The following is a 21,323-nucleotide window of genomic DNA, read 5'->3' on the forward strand; positions in this document are numbered from 1 at the left end:
GCTCTGCTGTCCCCAAGCGAATGTTGACCACGATGGCTGCCATCACCTGTGCTTGTTTTCTAGGGCACTCACCGGATACTCGGCATATGACGTGAAGCGGATTATTCCATGCTCTGGGAAGAAAACCGCTCTTTCTTTGCGTGTCTGTGCTTAATGCAATCTTGAAGCAGACAAGTGCCCAGTACATGTTTGTTGGTGGCAGTTAGATGCAGAAAAGGGAACATGACCGGACATCATGAGCAGAAGACTGGTTAACTGCCTCCAAATAACGCAAAACTTAGCATTACTACGGAAGTTTACCGTGGCTCAGACTCCAGTTTGATAGCTTACGAAAGATTCAAGTATGTAAGAATGAATGTCAGTTTATTCACTGCCAGACTTAATTCATCTCTTTTCCCTACCCCAAATCAGGAAATGTATCTCCTGAGATTCTCCCCTGAATATTAACGGACAAACTCCGTCAGTATCTCATTACTATTTTTTTTTGACACAGCGTCTCACTCTACCGCCCAGGCTGGAATGCAGTGGTGCGATCAGGGCTCACTCCAGGTCCAATTGATCACTCAGCCTCCCGAGTATCTGGGACTAGAGGCATGCGCCACTACGCCTGGCTTTTTTTTTTTTTTTTTTTAATATTTGTAGAGATGGGGTCTTCCTATATTGTTGCCCAGGCTGGCCTGGAACTCCTGGGCTCAAGCGATCCTCCCACCTCCCAATCCCCGTGCTGGGATTACAGTATGAGCCACCTCGCCTGGCTGCAGTATCTTATTTTTTACTCTGTTCAACACTGACCCCACACCTCTTTAGATGCTCACACCCATACGCTCTACCTTTCACATATAATTTTCAGATTAAGCAAAATACAATTTATTCCACTTAATAAGAAACATTGCCTTCCATATCTGTCTTTGAATTTGTAGTCGTTCCGATTATAATTTGAGTTCTCAAACATTTGAGTTACACAGTCTCTTGGTTCACTCCGACAGGTGTTTAAACAGGTGTGTGTGGGTCTTACTACTTTAGTTCTCAGAGCCAGTCTTGTTTGCAGGTTGATAGGTAGCGCACCTCGCTGTCGCTCCCACCCCACCCTTAGTAACAGGGTTTGAGCAGGACCCTGGGGTAGGGGGGTGGGCGCTGCTGTTTCAAGCTCATTCGCCCGAGGACACCTTTCTACCTACCTTCCCTATCATCAGAGAGGTGACCTGACCCCAGCACGTGCGAGCTTGTCAGGTTGGGTAAGTTCCAGAACCTTTTGGAGCCAGGATTCTCTTTCACGGCCCTGGGCCCTGAGCTCAGCTAATGGGATCGGCGAGGCTCCAAGCGCAGGGGAAATGGGGGCGTGTTCCTTTAAGGCGGAACCAGGCGGGGAGTGGGGCGTCCCCCGCGGGCACAGCCCGAGCCGCACCTGGGGCCCAATTAGCCTGGAGCGCGGCCGGGTGTGTTGAACGTAGCAACCGCGGGCGGCCGGCGGCGGGCGTCTGGGGCGGGCGGCGGCCGCGCCTCCCGGGGCTCCTGGCCCTTCGGCCCTCGGGGGTCTCGAGGCGCTGGGACGAGGCGGGGCTGCTCCCCGCAGCCGGGGCGCTTGGCGGGCGGACCAGGACCGGGGAAGGGCGACCCCAGCGGCGCGGAGCTGAGCGCCCTGGGCGGTTCCTTGGGGAGGAGAGGGAGGCAGGGGCCTCCGGGGCTCCGGGTGCGGGGACCCCAGGCTCCTCGCCCCCGCCCGGGCCGCCTCGGCCGGATCCCCGCGGTCTGGACTCTCGGGCGGCGGCGAGGACGGCGCGTCCACTGTCGAGGCATGAAGGCGGCTGTGCTGGACCTTGGATCTCTCTTGGCCAAACTCTTCGAGACCTCGACGGCGCCCCCCGCAGGCCCCTCCTCCAGACCCTCGGGAGGTGCTGCGGCTGCAAAGTCGGGGGGCTCCAGGGCGAGCACCCCGCTGGGCACCGCCCCGACCCCGACCCTCCTCCGCGCCCTGGCTCCCGACTCCCCTTCGGCCTCGCGGCGGGCGCCCGCCCCGCTGCTCCCTGCCTCCTACTCCCGGGGCTCCACCGCCACCCGCGCCGCTGGAGCAGTGGGGACCCTGCTCTCGTGGCCCAGTAGCCCCAGAGCGGCTAAAGCCTCGCCCCAGCCCCCCACTCCCTCCGGCGGGGGCTGCTCCCCTGCACGCCTGGTGGTCCCAGCGCGGCCGACCCCGGGCCCCGGCGGGGCCTGGGCCGCGCTCCCCCGGAACCCGCGCCAGCTTGGCCCGGGAGAGCGAGAGCCCGGCGGCGCCTACGTGGCCCCCGGGGCTGGCCCCAGAACCCTGTTCCTTACCCTGCCTGACATCGGCGAGGAGGGGGCCTCGGACGGCGACTCCGGGGATGGCGAAGCGTGAGTAGCAGCGTGGTCCGGGCGCGTATACCTTTTGCTGGGACCCCCGACCCCTTGGCCTGCCGCACTCACCTTCGCAGGTGCACTTTAGGAAATGAAATATCTGTAGTAACTTCCATAACCCGCAGGCACCCTCCTTGCATGGTTCCTGGATCCTTACTCCTTGGCTTTGCGGGCTTTCAGACATAAGCTGTGACATGCCTTGTCCAACTTTCTCAGAATGAATCCTAAGGGGGCTTGAAGGAAAAGACAGAATTTTGTTTCTCTTCTACCTGAAGCATTGCTACTTAGAGCGTTTGTTTGGTTTTCTTAAGGACTTTTTGAAGTCCCTTTCTTTGTCTCAGAATATAGTAGGTATGCAGAGAAACAGAATACACACGTCTGCAGCAAGTATTTTAAGAAATGGTGAGACCTTGTGCTTTCCTGATTTCTTTTTTTTTTTTTTTGAGACGGAGTCTGGCTCTGTCGCCCGGGCTGGAGTGCAGTGGCCGGATCTCAGCTCACTGCAAGCTCCGCCTCCCGGGTTCACCCCATTCTCCTGCCTCAGCCTCCCGAGTAGCTGGGACTACAGGCGCTGGCCACCTCGCCCGGCTAGTTTTTTTGTATTTTTTAGTAGAGACGGGGTTTCACCGTGTTAGCCAGGATGGTCTCGATCTCCTGACCTCGTGATCCGCCCGTCTCGGCCTCCCAAAGTGCTGGGATTACAGGGTTTCCTGATTTCTAAGGACCAGCCCCTAGTCTTATCCCAAGTGGGATGGGTCTCCTTTGTGTGACATCTAGTTAATTTATATATGCATAACACCATCTGACACAAATGGAATTGTAATGGCCAGGACATGTCTAATTATTACCTTAGAGCTCCTGAGAACTTGCCACAGTGCCCTGAGTTACTGCAGAAACGTTGACTTCATGGGAACATTTTCACTGGGAATCGGACGCCACTTCCCTAAACACACACCCACCCACACAACACCCCTTTCACTTCCGAGAGTCGTCATAAAAACATTGCTGTTTTAAAATGTGTTTTAGAACTAAGATGAGTTTTAATTTTTAAAGAGTGGAGCATATTGTTATTCTTGAGTGGGTAAATTTTCATCCTGAATGCTGCAAAGAAATAGTGAAATGGTCGAAGACAAATAAGCCAATTCACAGACTGGGGTTTCTGCGTTGTCATCTAGTGAGGCCATTCCCTACTCCCTTCAAAAAATCCTGAGTAATTTTTGCATTCATACTGATCCTGACTCATTCACAATTTAAATTATTACAATTTCACAAAAGTGCATGATATTCATGTCAATATGAAAATAAGCGGCCGGGCGCGGTGGCTCACGCCTGTAATCCCAGCACTTTGGGAGGTCAAGGCGGGCGGATCACGAGGTCAGGAGATCGAGACCATCCTAGCTAACACGGTGAAACCCTGTCTCTACTAAAAATACCAAAAATTAGCCGGGCGAGGTGGCGGGCGCCTGTAGTCCCAGCTACTCGGGAGGCTGAGGCAGGAGAATGGCGTGAACCTGGGAGGTGGAGCTTGCAGTGAGCCGAGATTGTGCCACTGCACTCCAGCCTGGGCAACAGAGCGAGACTCCGTCTCAAAAAAAAAAAAAAAAAAAAGAATAAGCAGTTAAGCAAAAGGTTGTTCCCACTCATTAAAAAATACTACATTATGACATGTTTATCGGCTGATAGTTTTCCCTAAAATTATCAGTTAATTGCTTTTGGAAAACTCACTGGAATACATATACCTGAGGAATTAGACCATTGTTATTGGCAACTGGTCCTTAACATTTATGCAATTAATGTTTTATGAGCAAACAGATCTACACACTGACCTTAAACGCTAGTCTTAGTGCTTTTAACAAATAGCCACTGAAATATGCAGCATGGCCAGTGAAAGAACTGGTATTAGTTTCAATTCTTGAACATATTAGCTCATGTTTATATTGTGCAAATATTTGCCATAGACACTTTTTGAATATCACTGCATTTGGCATTATTTACATAAGAGATTATTCTGAATTAACAAATGCATTCAATTTTACGGACAGTGAAGAAATTGAATTTTTAAATTATTATTATTTTTTGAGATGAGGTCTCCCTCTGTCACCCAGGTTGGAGTGCAGTGGTATGATCACTGTTCACTGCATCCTCAACCTCCCAGGCTCAAGCGATCTGATTCTTCTGTCTCAGACTCTCGAGTCGCTGGGATCACAGGTGTGAGCTGCTAGGCCTGGACAATTTTAAAAATGTTTCTGTGGAGACGGGGTCTCGCTGTGTTGCCCAGGCTGGTCTTGAGCTCCTGGCCTCAAGCAATCTTCCCACCTGGGCACAGCTGGGATTATAGGCATGAGCCACTGCATCTGGCCATGAAATTGGATTTTAGGTAAGTGCCATGAGAAGTAATATACACAGCTAGGTGCTTTGCAGAATCCTCCTGAGTTTGTGCGCTCCTGCTGTCTGCAGCCGCAGGTAAAGGCACACACAGGCAGGAAGCAGACTGGCCTCTGAGCACATACCATTTTTCCTTTCAGATCCACGGCTACTCACGTTCCCTTCCTGTCATCATACCCCACTCCTTTTTCAATCACTAAAACGTTAAGAGATGAAGGGGAAGGAAGAAAGTATAAAGGTCACTTTTCTTCCAGTACTACAGACTGCACCTTGAAGGATTTTTTTTCCCTCCTGGATTTCTGTGGTGGTGATTTACAACGCCGAATAAACAAACATAAGACAATGAATTTAAATTTGCTCCTACCATCTCATCTGTCACTTGGCAGATAGCTGCTGCTGTTAGCCTGCGTGGTTAGTATTAAAATCAGGAATTTAAATTTCAAAAGCCTGGGAACATGGAAAGGGAGAAATGGATAATGTCAGAGAAAAAGAAAAAGAGTGATAAGAGAGAATGTGAACACATATAAAGGAAACGTAAACCTATCTGTAAGAAATGTGGATCTAATTTTAAGGCCGTGGCACTGAATTCGAAAGGAAAGCCCTACTAACAGTTTATACTTTTTTTTTTTTGACAATAACGCATACATTTTACATTTGCCTGATTCTGTACTTGGCTTAAAAAAAAACTCAAAGTGGTGAAATTAACTTGAGTTGGAAAATATGCAAACTCTCCTGCAATTTAGAGGCTTTTTTCCCCAAACAAAGGTGCTGAATGGCAGCAGGGGTTTTTGAGAATTCCGTAAGTGAAAGTCCCGTGGAATGGAGGCTGCCCCTTTCACTCCACGGGACATACTGGCTGCACATCTGAGCCAGAGGCAGAGGATACTGAGCTCTCTTTCTTCACCTCACTGTCCTGCATCCCTAGATGTGTGATCCAACACCTTTGATCTTCACCTTGGCTTCCCTGTGCATTTCATGTATATATTATGTCTCAGTGTTTTCCGGTCTCACTCACCCCTCTTCACTACCTCTTTTCACACTTCTGGTTTTAACCACACAATACACCTTGTAGAGGTCTTATTCTCTTATTTGTTCTGCAAATCTAAGAATTCCTAGCAATACGTAAGGTGGATAGATTGATAATTGTTGTGTATGAATGTTGGTAGAGTGTAAACTTCTAGTCAGGAAGTATTTGTAGCTTGTATAAGTCATAGTTATTAGCAAGCATATACTCTTTTTTTTTTTTTTGAGTGATTGAGTTCCATTGTTAAAATAACATTACTGTGGATACATTGCAGTGGCTGCTTGAATGGCTTGTCAGCATGGCTGGCAGTAAAGTGACTGGAGGGGCTCATCCTGATTCCTCTGACACTGAGGCAGCCTCGAATGTGATGAAGCCTGTAGACCTGGAAACCAGACAAGGTGGATTCCACCTCAAACCAATTGCTAGCTGAGTAATTCTGGGCAGGTTTTTCATTTTCCCCTAGCTGTACGTTTTCTTTCATGATAATATGGAGGCGATAATACTTTCTGCATAGAAGTGCTCCAGAAATTAATTGAAATAATATATTAAGTAACATATGAAGAAATGCTAAAAAAAAAAAAAAGTGTTATCTATGATTACTACCTGCTTCTTGGCACAGAAATGAAAATTGAGAGCCATGTTTTATTGAAAGAAACATTCTAGACTGAGAGGGAAAAATGATTCATTATATTTAGCATGTGACTGTAATAAATGGCATCTTTTAGTTCAGTTATTTGGGAGAACAAATTATCGTACGTGCCAATCTTTCATCATTACCTTCCCTGCGTGACTTACAGAAGATAAGGGTTAGTTTAATTAACATTGCCACTGAGCGCTGTGTAACGCCCAGAAGGAAACAGATTTACCACTCTGGGATCAAACGTTTAATCTGCAGAATAATCAGTAGCATCACAAATCGTACATTTGGGTAGCGCTTGTCTTTTCCTCCACGGAAACCCTGTGATTTATATTCACATCTTACGTCCATTATCAGACTATAAACTCTTTGTCCGGTGACACTTAAGGGAACGCATGCCCATGAAGGGCACTTAGCTAATATTTATTGAATGGTTGAAGAAAATATTTTCTTCCTCATATACCCACTGTCTTGGGTTTCTAATCTTACAAGAACCCAGGGGCAGTTTCAATGTCTTCCTTTCAGAGTAATTATTGTCTTGGGGCTCTTTGTTTCATTGTCTGGAATTTTCCCAAAGTCAGTAATGCTTTCTGCTGGGACTTAGCATCTCAGGGATGAACGGGGAGCTCAGTGTACAATTGTCATGTGACCGTTACTTTCATTAAAAGTAATAATGAATTCAACTTGGTTTTCCATATCAAGTATTTGCTTAAACCCGAGAAAACAATTTTGTTCTGTCTTATGCAGTAGACTTTTGCTGTAAATTATCCTCTTTCTTTGTTGTTATATTTCAATCTTTTTTTTTTTTGAGACAAGAGTCTCGTGCTGTCACCAGGCTGGCTGGAGTGCAGCAGCGCGATCTCGGCTCACTGTAACCTCCACCTCCTGGGTTCAACTGATTCTCCTGCCTCAGCCTCCTGAGTAGCTGGGATATATTTAAATCTTGAACACTGTATTTGAGTTAGCAGTTATATGTTTTTTTTTGCTGTGTGTTTAAAGAACACATTTTGAGTGTTTTCTAATTTCTTATCCAACAAGCATGGCCCTTGACTTGTGCCAAGCTCATAATGACAGTCCTATGGGAGTTGAACGGTTCAGCGTTGTGTAATCATAACAGCTCATGTAAATTAGTATAGTTTTTAAAGCACAGATAGAAGTCAGATTGAATTTGATTCACATCTCATTTTATGATTCTTCTTAGAATGCTAACTAAGCATTCACATTAGGTACTTAACCTCTCTAAGCTTCACCTTCTCATTCATAAAATGGGAATTAATAATAGTGCCTATTCAAAGAGATATTGTAAGGATTAAAAGAGATTATATATACAAACTTGTCTCTGTGGTGGCTAGTACATAAGCACTCGATAAATAACTGTTACTATTACATGATACTCATTATTCTAAATATATTTTTATTTATTACCTACAGTCAGCATCTTTTGTACAAAGTACAGTTTATTGCTGTGATCTGCAGTGAAGGCTAATGTATTCATTGTCAACCTGTATTATATCTGTTCCATCTAAGATCCACATGGAGCTAGATTTTTGAGTAATCAGGGAAAGAACTGGAATGGATCTTATCAAAAAGCAGGAAAAATAAGATAAATGATTCAAGAGTGGTTTCAGACACTGCTGTGAGCACACAGCTAAGAGAGAAGACGAGGCCCGGAGATGATGCTGAGGGAGGGGAGGTGTCAGGGGTCTGAGTTCTAAAGAATATCCAAAAGTGGGGCACATGGACACCTGGGGTTTGGGAGGGCACTGTAGGAGACCAAAGCAGTGTGAGCAAATGCATGGAGGCACGGAGTCACGTGGCACGAGGCTTTCCATTTGTTAGGAGCACAGCTTTTGTGAAAAGCGTTAAAACTAGGGAGAGCCTTGGATACTGGGCTCTGTTTAGTAAACACTGGAAAAGCCACAGTTTAGGTAGAGAAGTGGCAGGAGCAGGCTGTGCTTTAGAAGGGTTGAGCTAATATGCAGGGAGCTAGCAGGAGGCTCTAGGAATAAACACCTGAGAGGTATGGAGCCTAGGAATGAACACAGTGAAAAAGATACCGCACTGACAAATCTCACAAGACTGGCAGCACGTAGGTGAGACTGAGGAAGTCAGAGGAAGTGCTGAAGATGATGTCGTGTGGCCGGGAGGAGAGCGCCACTCATAAAGGGGGGGCCACAGAAGATGTGGGTTTGTCACGCAGATGAGGTGTTCCCTCTGGGATACACACCTTGAGTTGAGGTCTAGGAAAACATCCAGAGAAGGGACCAGGCACGGGGCTGGACATTCATGGTGGAATGTGGCAGGAAGTTAAGGACTGGGAGTATAAACAGGCAGCTTTGCATATACAGGTGATGGTGAACACACACAGTGATCACAAACTATACAACAGATGACATCACATGCCAAGCAAGGTAGGAGCGCTCCTTACTGTTGCTGCAAGTGCTTCAAGACCCTCTAAAATGAGAGGCGTCTCCCTTCTCTGCTGGAACAGTGCTTCTCAATGTCTGTGCCATTAGCTACCTGCTAGCAGTTACCAGGTGCCTACTTGTTCCCTGTCCACGAAGAGGTAAGTACAGAAAGGGAGAATAAGCATTTAGAAATTTTATAGCAATTGGCAGAGGAGCTTTATGTCTATTGACTCTAATAATTAAACATTTGGATTCACATTTGTATATTGTTTTCACCATTTTATTTTTCTATTTTTATTATATTTTAAAAGTATTTACATACAATAAATTGGAAAAATGATCCGACACTACAGATAGTTTGAAGACCACTGAGGTAGACTTTATTAAGATACCTTTAAACCACACTGAGCAAAACATTTCAGGACACCAAGAAAAAAACAGCCAAATGTAACATTATCTTTTACTGTCCTTAAAATACTGGGCTAAGCAATATTCTAATAGTATCCTCTGATTGCAGATGAGATTCTTTAAATTGTTCAGATGATCTGGAGTTGAGGATGTGCCTGGTTCACAGTGTCTTTGAGCACTGCGGTCATCAGATGCAGCCTCCAGCCAAGCACCCACTGTCTGGGAGGAGGGAGTTTCCTGCTCTTATTCCTGCTTTAATCCTAGCTTGTCAGTTTTTGTTTTGTTGTAACATAAAAACCATGGGGAGTAGAGTCTATTGCTTTCTCTCAAAATAAACCTTTGGATCATTCACTGTGAGGAGGGACAAAGGAAAGTGAAAATGCTAGGGAAAAAAATGCCAGTTAACATTTACAAATACCATGCCACATATCCTGCACATACAGAGGACCTCTTCCCTCATGGGTGCGGTGCGGATACTTGTTTCATTTTACACAGTCAAACCACCTACCTTTTTGGATATGCAGAATTTTACAATTCATAGGCAAAAATTTCAAAAATTACCTTCACATTTAATGGTCTCACAAGTAGTGTTACACGGACACATATTTAACAGGACATGATTTACTAGACAGCATGTACTACGTAGTACTCATCAAGCAAATGAATAAATACTATTCATTATGTATTGGAAAAAAAGTTGCCCCTTTTTGAGAGGTAGAAATAATGAAGATGCCATCTTTTGTACAGCACAGAAATCAAATAAACGCTTTGTCATGATTCACCATTATGGAACTTTGCAGTGATTACATATCATTTAGAAGCTGGTGGTCTTTGGCAGTGACTAGAAAAACAGCCACGCTAAGATTTTCCCTGCTGTTGTTTGATAAAGAGGTTATTAAGGCAAAGTTGAATTAAATGTTCTTCTCAGATGCATGTATACCTATATAATCTTAGAATCATTGCCTTCTTTATAACCATAACTTGAAATTATTTTTAAATATTGTGGAACTTCTATATAATGTCAGTCATGAGGATGAGGATACAACTCACCTTGGAAGCTCCTGTTCATATCAGACTTTTAGTGTTAATAATTCTTTTTTTTTTTTTTTTTTTTTTGAGATGGAGTCTCACTCTGTTGCTCTGGCTGGAGTGCAGTGGCTAGATCTCAGCTCACTGCAAGCTCCTCCTCCCGGGTTTATACCATTCTCCTGCCTCAGCCTCCCGAGTAGCTGGGACTACAGGCGCCCACCACCTCACCTGGCTAGTTTTTTGTATTTTTTAGTAGAGACGGGGTTTCACCGTGTTAGCCAGGATGGTCTTGATCTCCTGACCTCATGATCCACCCGTCTCGGCCTCCCAAAGTGCTGGGATTATAGGCTTGAGCCACCGTGCCCGAACAGTGTTAATAATTCTATTTCAGAGAATGTCACTAGTTGTGTAGAAAGGCAAAGTGGGGATGTATTGTAAAATGCAACGTTTAATTCAGTTCCCTAATGTCAGTGTGAAGACTTGGAAACCATCCCTGTATATGCAGGACTCTTCATAATCCAGTTGACCTAAGAGTCTCTATCAAATAAAATGAACCCCTCCCCTCAAATAGAAGTTTTGTTGCTAAATTAATGCAATAATTGAATCCTAGGGAACTACAGTTTCAATATATGAAGTGCACTTTAAAGAAGCAGGTGATATATTCCCAAGGAAAGGTCTGCCTCAGACCTCTGTTTTACTTATTGGTTTTAACATTTTTATAAGTATGTTTCACAGATTGATGTGATCATTGATCAACTACTTACTATTCCATAAAGCCAGTGTTCTTAGCATTTGAAGTAACAGCTGGTATTTCAGGGTCTACTAGGCACCAAATATAGCATGCATGTTTTATGGACATTATCACAAATCCCCAAAACATACCTACAAGGCAGGAATTTGATTTTCATTTTAGAGATGAAGAAATTGAGGCTCAGAATAAGAAATTGTCTGATTCCACCTAGCTGCTATGTGGAAAGTGTGATTGAATTCCTGGAAATCAATCTATGTCCTCCACACATAGGTATAACCAGATATTTTTAATGAATTAAGATAGTAATGAGGATTAAAATCTACTTCCAAAGTAATTCATGGAATTTCCACTAGAACAAAATGACTCCAAAGAATTATACTCTTTCCAATAAAAATTTAAAAATCATGTTAGTAAGGCTGAGCGTGGTGGCTCACACCTGTAATCCCAGCACTTTGGGAGGCCGAGGTGGGCGGATCAGGAGGTCAGGAGTTCAAGACCAGCCTAACCAATATGGTGAAACCTCGTCTCTACGAAAAAAACACAAAAATTAGCTGGACATTGTGTTACGCGCCTGTAGTCCCAGCTACTTGGGAGGCTGAGGCAGGAGAATCGCTGGAACCTGGGAGGCAGAGGTTGCAGTGAGCCGAGATCGCGCCACTGCACTCCAGCCTGGGTGACACAGCAAGACTCCATCTCAAAAAAAACAAAACAAAACAAAAAAACTCATGTGAGTAATCTAAAAGTATCTCAAAATAATATTCCTATTAGTACTGATAAGGAGACCATGATAGTCCATTTCAAAGTACAGATAAATGCGTTTTGTAATAAAGGCATGACTTCTTAAAGCATTCATTTTGTCAACTCTCTTCCAGATTATTTTTATGATTATGTTTCTTGTAAATTATTTTGTGTGGTGATACCAAATATATTTTATTCATACTAGAAAGGCAGCAATGAGCAAGCATTGTCTTACTAGAAAAAATGGAGAAGCAACTAGAGATGGCATTGCCAGGGAAAGGCTCTTCCTGCACGCCAGCATTTTCTTAATTAGATGTTTCACTTAAGGGTTTGGAAGAAGCCTTATAATTAAATATTGACAACTGTAATCCTTGCCAGCCCTGATGTTCATGTTTATCTAGTGAGTATATTTGTTTCATATGACATTTAACATTTTGGATCTTTTTTGACTGTTGATTTCTGACATAAATGATATAATTTTGAGGTTCTATAAAATATAGTTAAAATATATTCTAAAAATGTATTTTTAAAGATTTATTAAAGTCACAATTTGAAACTTAGTTATTAACTTCATTTCCTTATGGTGACATCTCTTTAGTAGAGCATGTCAAAATTACATTGAGAAAACATGGGACACTATGGAAGATGTAAGGAGAGATTGATGGCAATTGATATTCTGATGTACATAAACGTATCATGACTGCCCTGACAGGCGCTGCACGCATTTCCCCACCTAGCGTGGGACTAAAAACAACGAGCGTGGTGGTGCCATCCTATACCCAGCGGTTGTCTGTCTGTTCTCGCATCTGACTGTTGAAGTTCTGCTTCTGGTTCTTTTGTCTTTGTCTTGCTTTTGTGGTGAAGTTTAACCTCGGACTTGATGAATACCTGTGGCTCTTGATATAATCCTCACAGCTCCTGAGAATCAGACTCAAGCGCTCCTGTGATTTATCTTCCTGAATTCTCTGTTAACTGTGTCAGCTAACCCAGATCCAGCCCAAGAACTTATCAAGACAGTGACTTCCTGGCTGGCGCTATCCTAGGCCTGTCAGGGAGATCAGAATAGTCAATACCTGTTTTCCTTTCATTAGTTTCTCACTCATCTCAATGATGTCTTTGTATTAAGTGAGAAAATTGCTGACCAAATATAAAGATGTTATGAAGAAGTCTAAAAGAAACTATTGGTAAAGCAACCATACGATGAATGTAGACGGTAGGCTGTCCTAAAAGATAACTGGCCTGCTGTCTTTAAAACTGTCCGTGTCAGTGAGGTCTGGGGAAAGGTAGAAGAATAATTTTCTTTCTATATGAAAATAGACTAAAGAGAGGTAAGAACAATTTAAAATATGGAATTTGATTGGATATTAGTTTAAAAATATAGCTATAGAAGACACTTGGGAAAATTAGATTTGAATATTAAAGAGAATATTAGAGTGAGTACTAGTTTTAGGAAACTCATTGATTTCCTTAGATATGATAACAGTATGGGGATTATGTAGGAGAATATCCTTTTAGGAAATGTATGGTAAGGTAGGGATCAGTAGAGTGTCACGATATTTGCAACTTCCTTTCAAATAATCCAGAATAAAATACATTTCTGGATTTAAAACAATATGGCAAAATATTAACCATGGTTGAATCCAGGTGATAGTTTTTTTTTTTTGGTATAAATCTTTCAACTCTTCTATATTTTTAAAAATATGTTATAGTAAGACGTTGGAAAAACTATTGTATATAAGAATCATAATTATTCTGACCTCAACAGAAATGTTAAATATTGACTTTTCATGGGAATTGTTCATAAATAATGTACATATTTAGAGGATGAACATCTAAATGATGAAACAAAAGATCATAAATAAATTCTTGCCTTTTTTTGGAGACTAGGTAGTTTCTTAACATTTGTGAACTCTAGTGTTCCAAATTTCATATTTCCACCTTTCTTGAAAGCATCTGGTAATGGTGACTTTCTTTTATAGAATTTCAAGCCTTCAGAGAAGAATCTAAAGTTCTGAAGAAGGAAAAATGGAAATTATGATAGAGCCTAGAGGGAAAGAAATGAGTATGTTTAATTTTGTTACAAGGAAATAAGAAATAATGGGGAAGAGAAGATGGAGGAGATACTTTTATTCATAGGCCATGCCTCTGCTTTCAAACGCTGGTCATTCTGATATACAGTCCAGTGTTAATACAGGGAACCAGGACAGCTTGAAAAGGAAATGTCACTATTACTGAGTTTTCAAAGGATGTCCAAATCTTATTTTTGCAAAACATGGCTGTTCGTATCGTTTATTTTTGGCAAAGTATGGTTGTTAGTGGATGTAGTTTGTATAGTTAAGAGATTTCTCTTGTCATTGCAAGTTTTCCTGTCTGTACCTTTATGAGATGGGTGCATTTTCCTCTCACGGACATGTGCTGATGTTGGGAGACAGTTCTCCCTGGGCCTTTTGTTTCTGTACGTTCTTGCTGGATATGCAGAAATGTAAGGCCCTTCATGGCTCTTTATTAGGGCCATTTTCCAGGATTGCATTTGCAGTGAGCAGCCTGAAGAGATGAGGGAGAAAGAGCACATGAGCCACCGGCCACTGTGGACCAGGGGGTTTGCAAGCTCAGTGTCTTTTGTGACGTGACCCACTGCAGGATCCAGGACCAAACACTTGCCCTGTGGGAAGTGGGGTCCAGGGAACAGACGTGAATTCTGATACTGTGGCAACTGCTTTTGCAGCAAGTAAGAAAGTCTTTCATCTCCAATTTAGGATTCTCATGTTTCCTCTAAGCATCCACCAAATTGTGACAAACTAATGTGTTAGCTTCTCAGCAGAGTAAAATGAAATCCCAGACCCTTCACAGTCCTTGACAGCCAGCACAGAATAGTTAAGCAGCAAATATTTACGTGACAATCACTTTCTTAAAGAAAACACACACACACTTTTTGTGCAAAGCAGTGACAGTAGCTGAAATTGCGAAACAAAATTCCATTCTAAAAATCTGCCATCTTAACTAGATAGCTAAAATTTTCTAACGTGTAAGAGAAGGGGCTACACACTCATGCAGACAATGAGCAACTTGGTAGTGGGTGACCACTTAGTTTCTAAGTCATCCACGCCCCAGGGAGGTGTATCCTTGGTCAGAAAAGGATGGACTTAGGATAAGATCCCAAGATACATCTACAGAATAATTCTGTGAGTAGGAAATTCAAAGGCACTATTTTCCTCTAGGGTGGAGGCAGAGGGTGGGTTGGCTTTCAGTTTCTTGCCATTTTTTTTTTTTTTTTTTGAGACAGAGTCTCACTCTGTCACCCAGGCTGGATGCAGTGGCCAGATCTCAGCTCACTGCAAGCTCCGCCTCCCGGGTTTATGCCATTCTCCTGCTTCAGCCTCCCGAGTAGCTGGGACTACAGGTGCCGCCACCTCGCCCGGCTAGTTTTTTGTATTTTTTAGTAGAGACAGGGTTTCACCATGTTAGCCAGATGGTCTCGATCTCCTGACCTTGTGATCCGCCCGTCTCGGCCTCCCAAAGTGCTGGGATTACAGACTTGAGCCACCGCGCCCAGCCCAGTTTCTTGCCATTTTTATAGAACACAGCATGGTGTCCACAGCCATACAAGTCAATGACTGGACTGTTGGAAATCCTTGCTGGTGGCATCTCACAAACCTTTTCCTTTCTCTCAGTACTTTTTCTCTGAGTAATGATGCAGTTCAGGCCCTCAGCTTGTTGTTTTGTGATATGTGCCAGCCACCTGCTTCTCAAACCATCTCTCTCACTGGATGAGCACAGAGCTAGGATCCCTGCTACACCCACATCCCCTGCGGAGGTCTCTTGACCACAGTCACTGCTGAGGGAAGCAGCCCTAGGCAGCTCCACAAACACAGTAATGACGCTGCCCCCCAGAGCTGATCAGAGCACGCTGGGAAGCCTGAGGAAGACAGTCCATCCATCAGCCAGCCAGCAATCGGTGACATGCTCCCGGGGTAGCTCTATCCAAGCAGGGATGTCAGTGTGGTGAAACGGGTTTCTCACGAGAATTTGCACAGGAGGTAGAGGGAGAGTCAGCAACACAGCCTTGTTGTCAGGTTTCAGTGAGATCATTCTCATAAGGCACTTAGAGCACTTGGCTGAAGTATGGGCCTTCATAACTGTTGGATAATGAACACTACTGTTGTGAACAGTTGAAGCTGAAGGGTCCTCTGAGAGAAGGCAAAGAACAGAGAGGCCATAGGCAAGCTGGGGCCATGAATACCCAACAGTTCGAAAGGGAGGCCAGAAAGAAATACGAGGTAGAGGTGAGACGTTGAAGAAGCAACGTAGGGTGTGGAGTCACATGAACGAGCATGGCACCCTCTCTGTGTCCTGCGGACTTGCACTGCCAAGAGCGCGAGGTAACAGCCTGTTCTCCAGCTGTCCGGAGGCGGATGACCTTCACAGTCCCCAAATTCTAACCCCTAAAGCCTGCCATCTCCTTCCTCCCTTATATTCCTGTTTGGGTGGCGTTTCCCAGACTCCTGTGGGATCTGGATGCTTGTTTCCAATATTTGTAAATAATTTCCACAAAATGAATTCCTTTCATTGGTATCATATCACTTGCCCAGTCCATACTACCCATTACTAGGAGTATCTCGAGTAAGCCTCGCACCTTGTTACCAAAAAGGATACATTGATGGACTTGCCCTTCCCGACTCACCTCTTCCTGAGGTTCCCCTTTCTTGCTGGCTGGATAGAATGTATTCACTCAGCTTTTCTACCGTAGGATGGTGTGATGGTCAATTTTATGTGTCAACTAGACTGAGCTAAGGGACACCTGGATAGCTGATAAAACGTTATTTTTGGATGTGTCTGGGAGGGTATTTCCGGAAGAGATTAGCATTTTCATCAGTAGACGCATTGGAATCCACCCTCACCAATGAGAGTGGATACCATCTAATCCCTTAAGGGTCCAAATAGAACAAAAAGGCAGAGGAAGGGCAAATTCTCTTCTTGATCTCGGACATCCGACTCTCCTGCCCTCAGACCAGTATCGGAGGGCCTGGTGCTTGGGTCTTTGGACTCCAGGACTCCACCCTCGAATTCTCAGGTCTTTGACTTTGGACTGGGGGGAGTCACGCCATCATCACCCCATCGACACCCCTGGTTCTCAGGTCTTCACACTCGGGCTGGATCACACCACCGGCTTTCCTGGCTCTTCAGCTCGCAGATGGCAGATGATGCGACTTCTCAGCCTCCGTGATTGTGTGAGCCTGTTCCCCTAATATATCTCCTGGTATATATCTCTGTATCTTATTGGTTCTGTTTCTCTGGAGAACCCCAATACAGGGGAAGGAAGAGACGCTTGCTCTTTATAAATGGGGGCAGTATGTCACAATTCTGTGGGAATTTTGAGCTAATTTTCTGCTTTGGAACCACTGAAGAGGCTTCTTGAAGAATGGAATGGCATTTTGTAATGGTAGAGCTGTCGTGCATGCCAATTACAAATGTTGCGGGCAGGACAGTTATTTCACAGGCAGAAGTAGTGTCTGTGTGATTCTCTGAGAAGCCCTGCCTTCCTGCCAGGCAGAAGGGTGCTGGAGCTGACGGCACGGGCCAACAGGAGCAGCCGTACGCCTCTCACCAACTCCACCCTGAGAGGCCTCACATTGGGTATTTGAAATCAGCCAAGGAGGAACTATTTTCACCCTGCTTGCCCACAGAACCTCAACTCAGAGCTTCGATTTCTTCTGGAGAGTTAGTCTACCAGCACACTGCTGCTAAGAAGTATAAGATGTATGTTTACTTCACAGTAAACACCTTTCAATCTACCCGATTCCATAGGTAGATTGAAACAAGGGGATGCTTTTGACAAAAGGCTTTGAGATTACTGCTTCTGTCATAAGAACACTCAGAAGAGATGTCAAGAGGCTGGCCTCTCCAAAGTCACACAGTGGAAGTGTGGGTACCAGGTTCTGTCTAGTGGCTTTCAACATTTGTTTTCTGTCTTACAACATCCATCAGAGGATGACATGTACCTGCAAGAAACAGTTTCATGAGCATTTGTTAACATAATCACTGCAATTATATCCCTTACTCTTCAGACAAGCAAGAATAAGGGAATGTACGTGAAAGGGGTAGTCTGAAATATTCTGGGTTTTTTTTCTTTTTTTGAGATGAAATTACGCTCTCATCACCCAGGCTGGAGTGTAATGGCATGATCTCTGCTCCCTGCAATCTCTGCCTCCCAAGTTCAAGCAATTCTCCTGCCTCAGCCTCTCAAGTAGCTGGAATTACAGGCATGAGACACCATGCCCAGTAGTAGAGACAGGGTTTCACCATGTTGGCCAGGCTGGTCTCAAACTCCTGACTTCAGTTGATCCTCCATCCTCGGCTTCCCAAAGTGCTGGAATTACAGGCATGAGCCACCATGCCCGGCCTTTTTCCTTCCTTCCTTCCTTCCTTCCTTCCTTCCTTCCATCCATTCCATTCCCTCCCTCCCTCCCTCCCTCCCTCTTTCCTCTTTTCCTCTTTTCCTCTTTTCCTCTTTCCCTCTTTCTTTCTCTTTCTCTTTCTCTCTCTCTTTCTCTCTTTCTCTCTCTCTCTCTCTCTTTCTTTCTTTCTTTCTTTCCTTCTTTCCTCCTCCTTTCCTCTTTCCTTCTTTTGTTCTCTCTTCTCTTCTCTTCTTTTTTCTTTTCTTTTTTGAAATGGAGTTTCTCTTTTGTTGCCCAGGCTAGAGTGCAATGGCGCCATCTCGGCTCACTGCAACCTCCACCTCCCAGGTTCAAGTGATTCTTCTGCCTCAGCCTCCCGAGTAGTTGTGACAACAGGCACACGCCACCATGCCCCACTAATTTTTGTATTTTAGTAGAGATAGGGCTTCACCATGTTGACCAGGCTAGTCTTGAAATCCCAGCCTCAGGTGATCCAGCCACCTCTGCCTCCGAAAATTCTGAGATTACAGGAGTGAGTCACTGTGCCTGGCCAATATTCTGTTTTTTAATGCAAATCATTGATAAAATTAGTCCTACATTTTTGCGGTCACAGCTTCCGACTGACACTGAGGTGAAGGACCATGAGTTTAGATGATACGAGGGTGAAAGGAAATTGTGCTCTGCAGGGGTCTCCTTGCAATTGTCTGTCTTCGGGAGCTACTCAGCTAAATACTATACAAAACCAAACAAAAAGAACAACGGAACCGTCCCTGGAACACTGTAGCTCACGAGGCTTTCTTTCCCCCTCATAAGGACATGTGTTGTATGTATTTTCGTTTATCATGGGGAAGGGCTGAGCTCTGCTTAATGGAAATATATCCGGTATATTCCAGAGCTCATGGTTTTTTGAAATTCAAGGTCCATATGAAATTCTGTTTATTTAGAATTAGAATGTTCACCTTTATTATTTAATGTACTTCAGTTGTTGGTTTGGTTAATATTCACACTTTTTAATATTCACACTTTGAGCTTAGCATTGTGTGTCTGTGTGTGTATATATATGTATGTGTGAATGGATGGATGTCTCTGTGTCTGCGTATGTGCATGTGTGTATGGTGTATGTGTCTGTATGGGGCGTGTGTGTATGTGTGTGTGCATCTCTGTGTCTGAGTGTCTGTGTATATGTGTCTGTATTGGTGTGTGTCCATGTATGAGCCTGTATCTGTGTGTGTGCCTGCATCTCAGTGTGTGTATGAATGTGTGTCTGTGTGTGTATCTGTCACTTTGTGTCCATGTATGTGTCTGTATGGATGTGTGCCTCTGTGTGTATGTGTCTCTGTGTGTATGAGTGTGTGTGTATGTGCCTCTGTGTGTATGAGTGTGTGTGTATGTGTCTGTGTGTCTATGTATGAGTGTGTGTGTGTCTCTGTGTGTATGAGTGTGTGTGTGTCTCTGTGTGTATGAGTGTGTGTGTATGTGTCTCTGTGTGTATGAGTGTGTGTATGTGCCTCTGTGCATGTGTGTATGAGTGTGTGTGTATGTGTGCATGTGTGTATGAGTGTGTGTGTATGTGTGCATGTGTGTATGAGTGTGTGTATGTGCCTCTGTGTGTATGAGTGTGTGTGTATGTGTCTGTGTATGAGTGTGTGTGTATGTGCCTCTGTGTGTATGAGTGTGTGTGTATGTGTCTGTGTGTGTATGAGTGTGTGTGTGTGTGTGTCTCTCTGTGTGTATGAGTGTGTGTGTGTCTCTGTGTGTATGAGTGTGTGTGTATGTGCCTCTGTGTGTATGAGTGTGTGTGTATGTGTCTGTGTGTGTGTATGAGTGTGTGTGTGTGTCTCTGTGTGTATGAGTGTGTGTGTGTCTCTGTGTGTATGAGTGTGTGTGTATGTGTCTCTGTGTGTATGAGTGTGTGTATGTGCCTCTGTGCATGTGTGTATGAGTGTGTGTGTATGTGTGCATGTGTGTATGAGTGTATGTGTGCATGTGTGTATGAGTGTGTGTATGTGCCTCTGTGTGTATGAGTGTGTGTGTATGTGTCTGTGTATGAGTGTGTGTGTATGTGCCTCTGTGTGTATGAGTGTGTGTGTATGTGTCTGTGTGTGTATGAGTGTGTGTGTGTGTGTATGAGTGTGTGTGTGTCTCTGTGTGTATGAGTGTGTGTGTATGTGCCTCTGTGTGTATGAGTGTGTGTGTATGTGTCTGTGTGTCTGTGTATGAGTGTGTGTGTGTCTCTGTGTGTATGAATGTGTGTGTGTCTCTGTGTGTATGAGTGTGTGTGTATGTGTCTCTGTGTGTATGAGTGTGTGTATGTGCCTCTGTGTCTGTGTATGAGTGTGTGTGTATGTGTGCATGTGTGTATGAGTGTGTGCGTGTGTGCCTCTGTATGAGTGTGTGTATATGTGTGCATGTGTGTATGAGTGTGTGTGTATGTGTGCATGTGTGTATGAGTGTGTGCGTGTGTGCCTCTGTATGAGTGTGTGTATGTGTGCATGTGTGTATGAGTGTGTGTGTATGTGTGCATGTGTGTATGAGTGTGTGTATGTGCCTCTGTGTGTATGAGTGTGTGTGTATGTGTCTGTGTATGAGTGTGTGTATGTGCCTCTGTGTGTATGAGTGTGTGTGTATGTGTCTGTGTGTCTGTGTATGAGTGTGTGTGTGTGTGTCTCTGTATGAGTGTGTGTGTATGTGTGCATGTGTGTATGAGTGTGTGTATGTGTGCATGTGTGTATGAGTGTGTGCGTGTGTGTCTATGAGTGTGTATGTGTGCATGTGTGTATGAGTGTGTGCGTGTGTGCCTCTGTATGAGTGTGTGTGTATGTGTGCATGTGTGTATGAGTGTGTGTGTATGTGTGCATGTGTGTATGAGTGTGTGCGTGTGTGCCTCTGTATGAGTGTGTGTGTATGTGTGCATGTGTGTATGAGTGTGTGTGTACGTGTGCATGTGTGTATGAGTGTGTGTATGTGCCTCTGTGTGTATGAGTGTGTGTGTATGTGTCTGTGTATGAGTGTTGTGTATGTGCCTCTGTGTGTATGAGTGTGTGTGTATGTGCCTCTGTGTGTATGAGTGTGTGTGTATGTGCCTCTGTGTCTGTGTATGAGTGTGTATGTGTGCATGTGTGTATGAGTGTGTGTGTGTCTGTGTATATGTGCTCCGAATACACTTCTAATGTGT

At 44.3% G+C, this 21,323-nt stretch overlaps 1 protein-coding gene and 1 long non-coding RNA gene across 4 annotated transcripts in view; both read left to right on the forward strand.

Moving 5' to 3' along the window:
- Nucleotides 1–1,449: 1,449 nt before the first annotated feature.
- Nucleotides 1,450–21,323, forward strand: part of FAM149A (family with sequence similarity 149 member A) — a 70,181-nt gene continuing 50,307 nt past the window's right edge. For all 3 annotated transcript variants that reach the window (XM_033215919.1, XM_033215920.1, XM_033215921.1), the window contains exon 1: nt 1,450–2,370. In XM_033215919.1, the coding sequence (XP_033071810.1) occupies nt 1,796–2,370 (575 nt within the window). In that variant the 5' untranslated portion in view covers nt 1,450–1,795. The remainder of the gene's footprint in view (nt 2,371–21,323) is intronic.
- Nucleotides 7,362–11,403, forward strand: LOC117086224. Its single transcript, XR_004438249.1, has 2 exons — nt 7,362–10,316; nt 10,636–11,403. It is a non-coding gene; the product is annotated as an uncharacterized LOC117086224 (long non-coding RNA).

Source organism: Trachypithecus francoisi, unplaced genomic scaffold (assembly GCF_009764315.1).
Source record: "Trachypithecus francoisi isolate TF-2019V2 unplaced genomic scaffold, Tfra_2.0 Lachesis_group1, whole genome shotgun sequence".
NCBI classification, from domain to species: Eukaryota; Metazoa; Chordata; class Mammalia; order Primates; family Cercopithecidae; genus Trachypithecus; species Trachypithecus francoisi.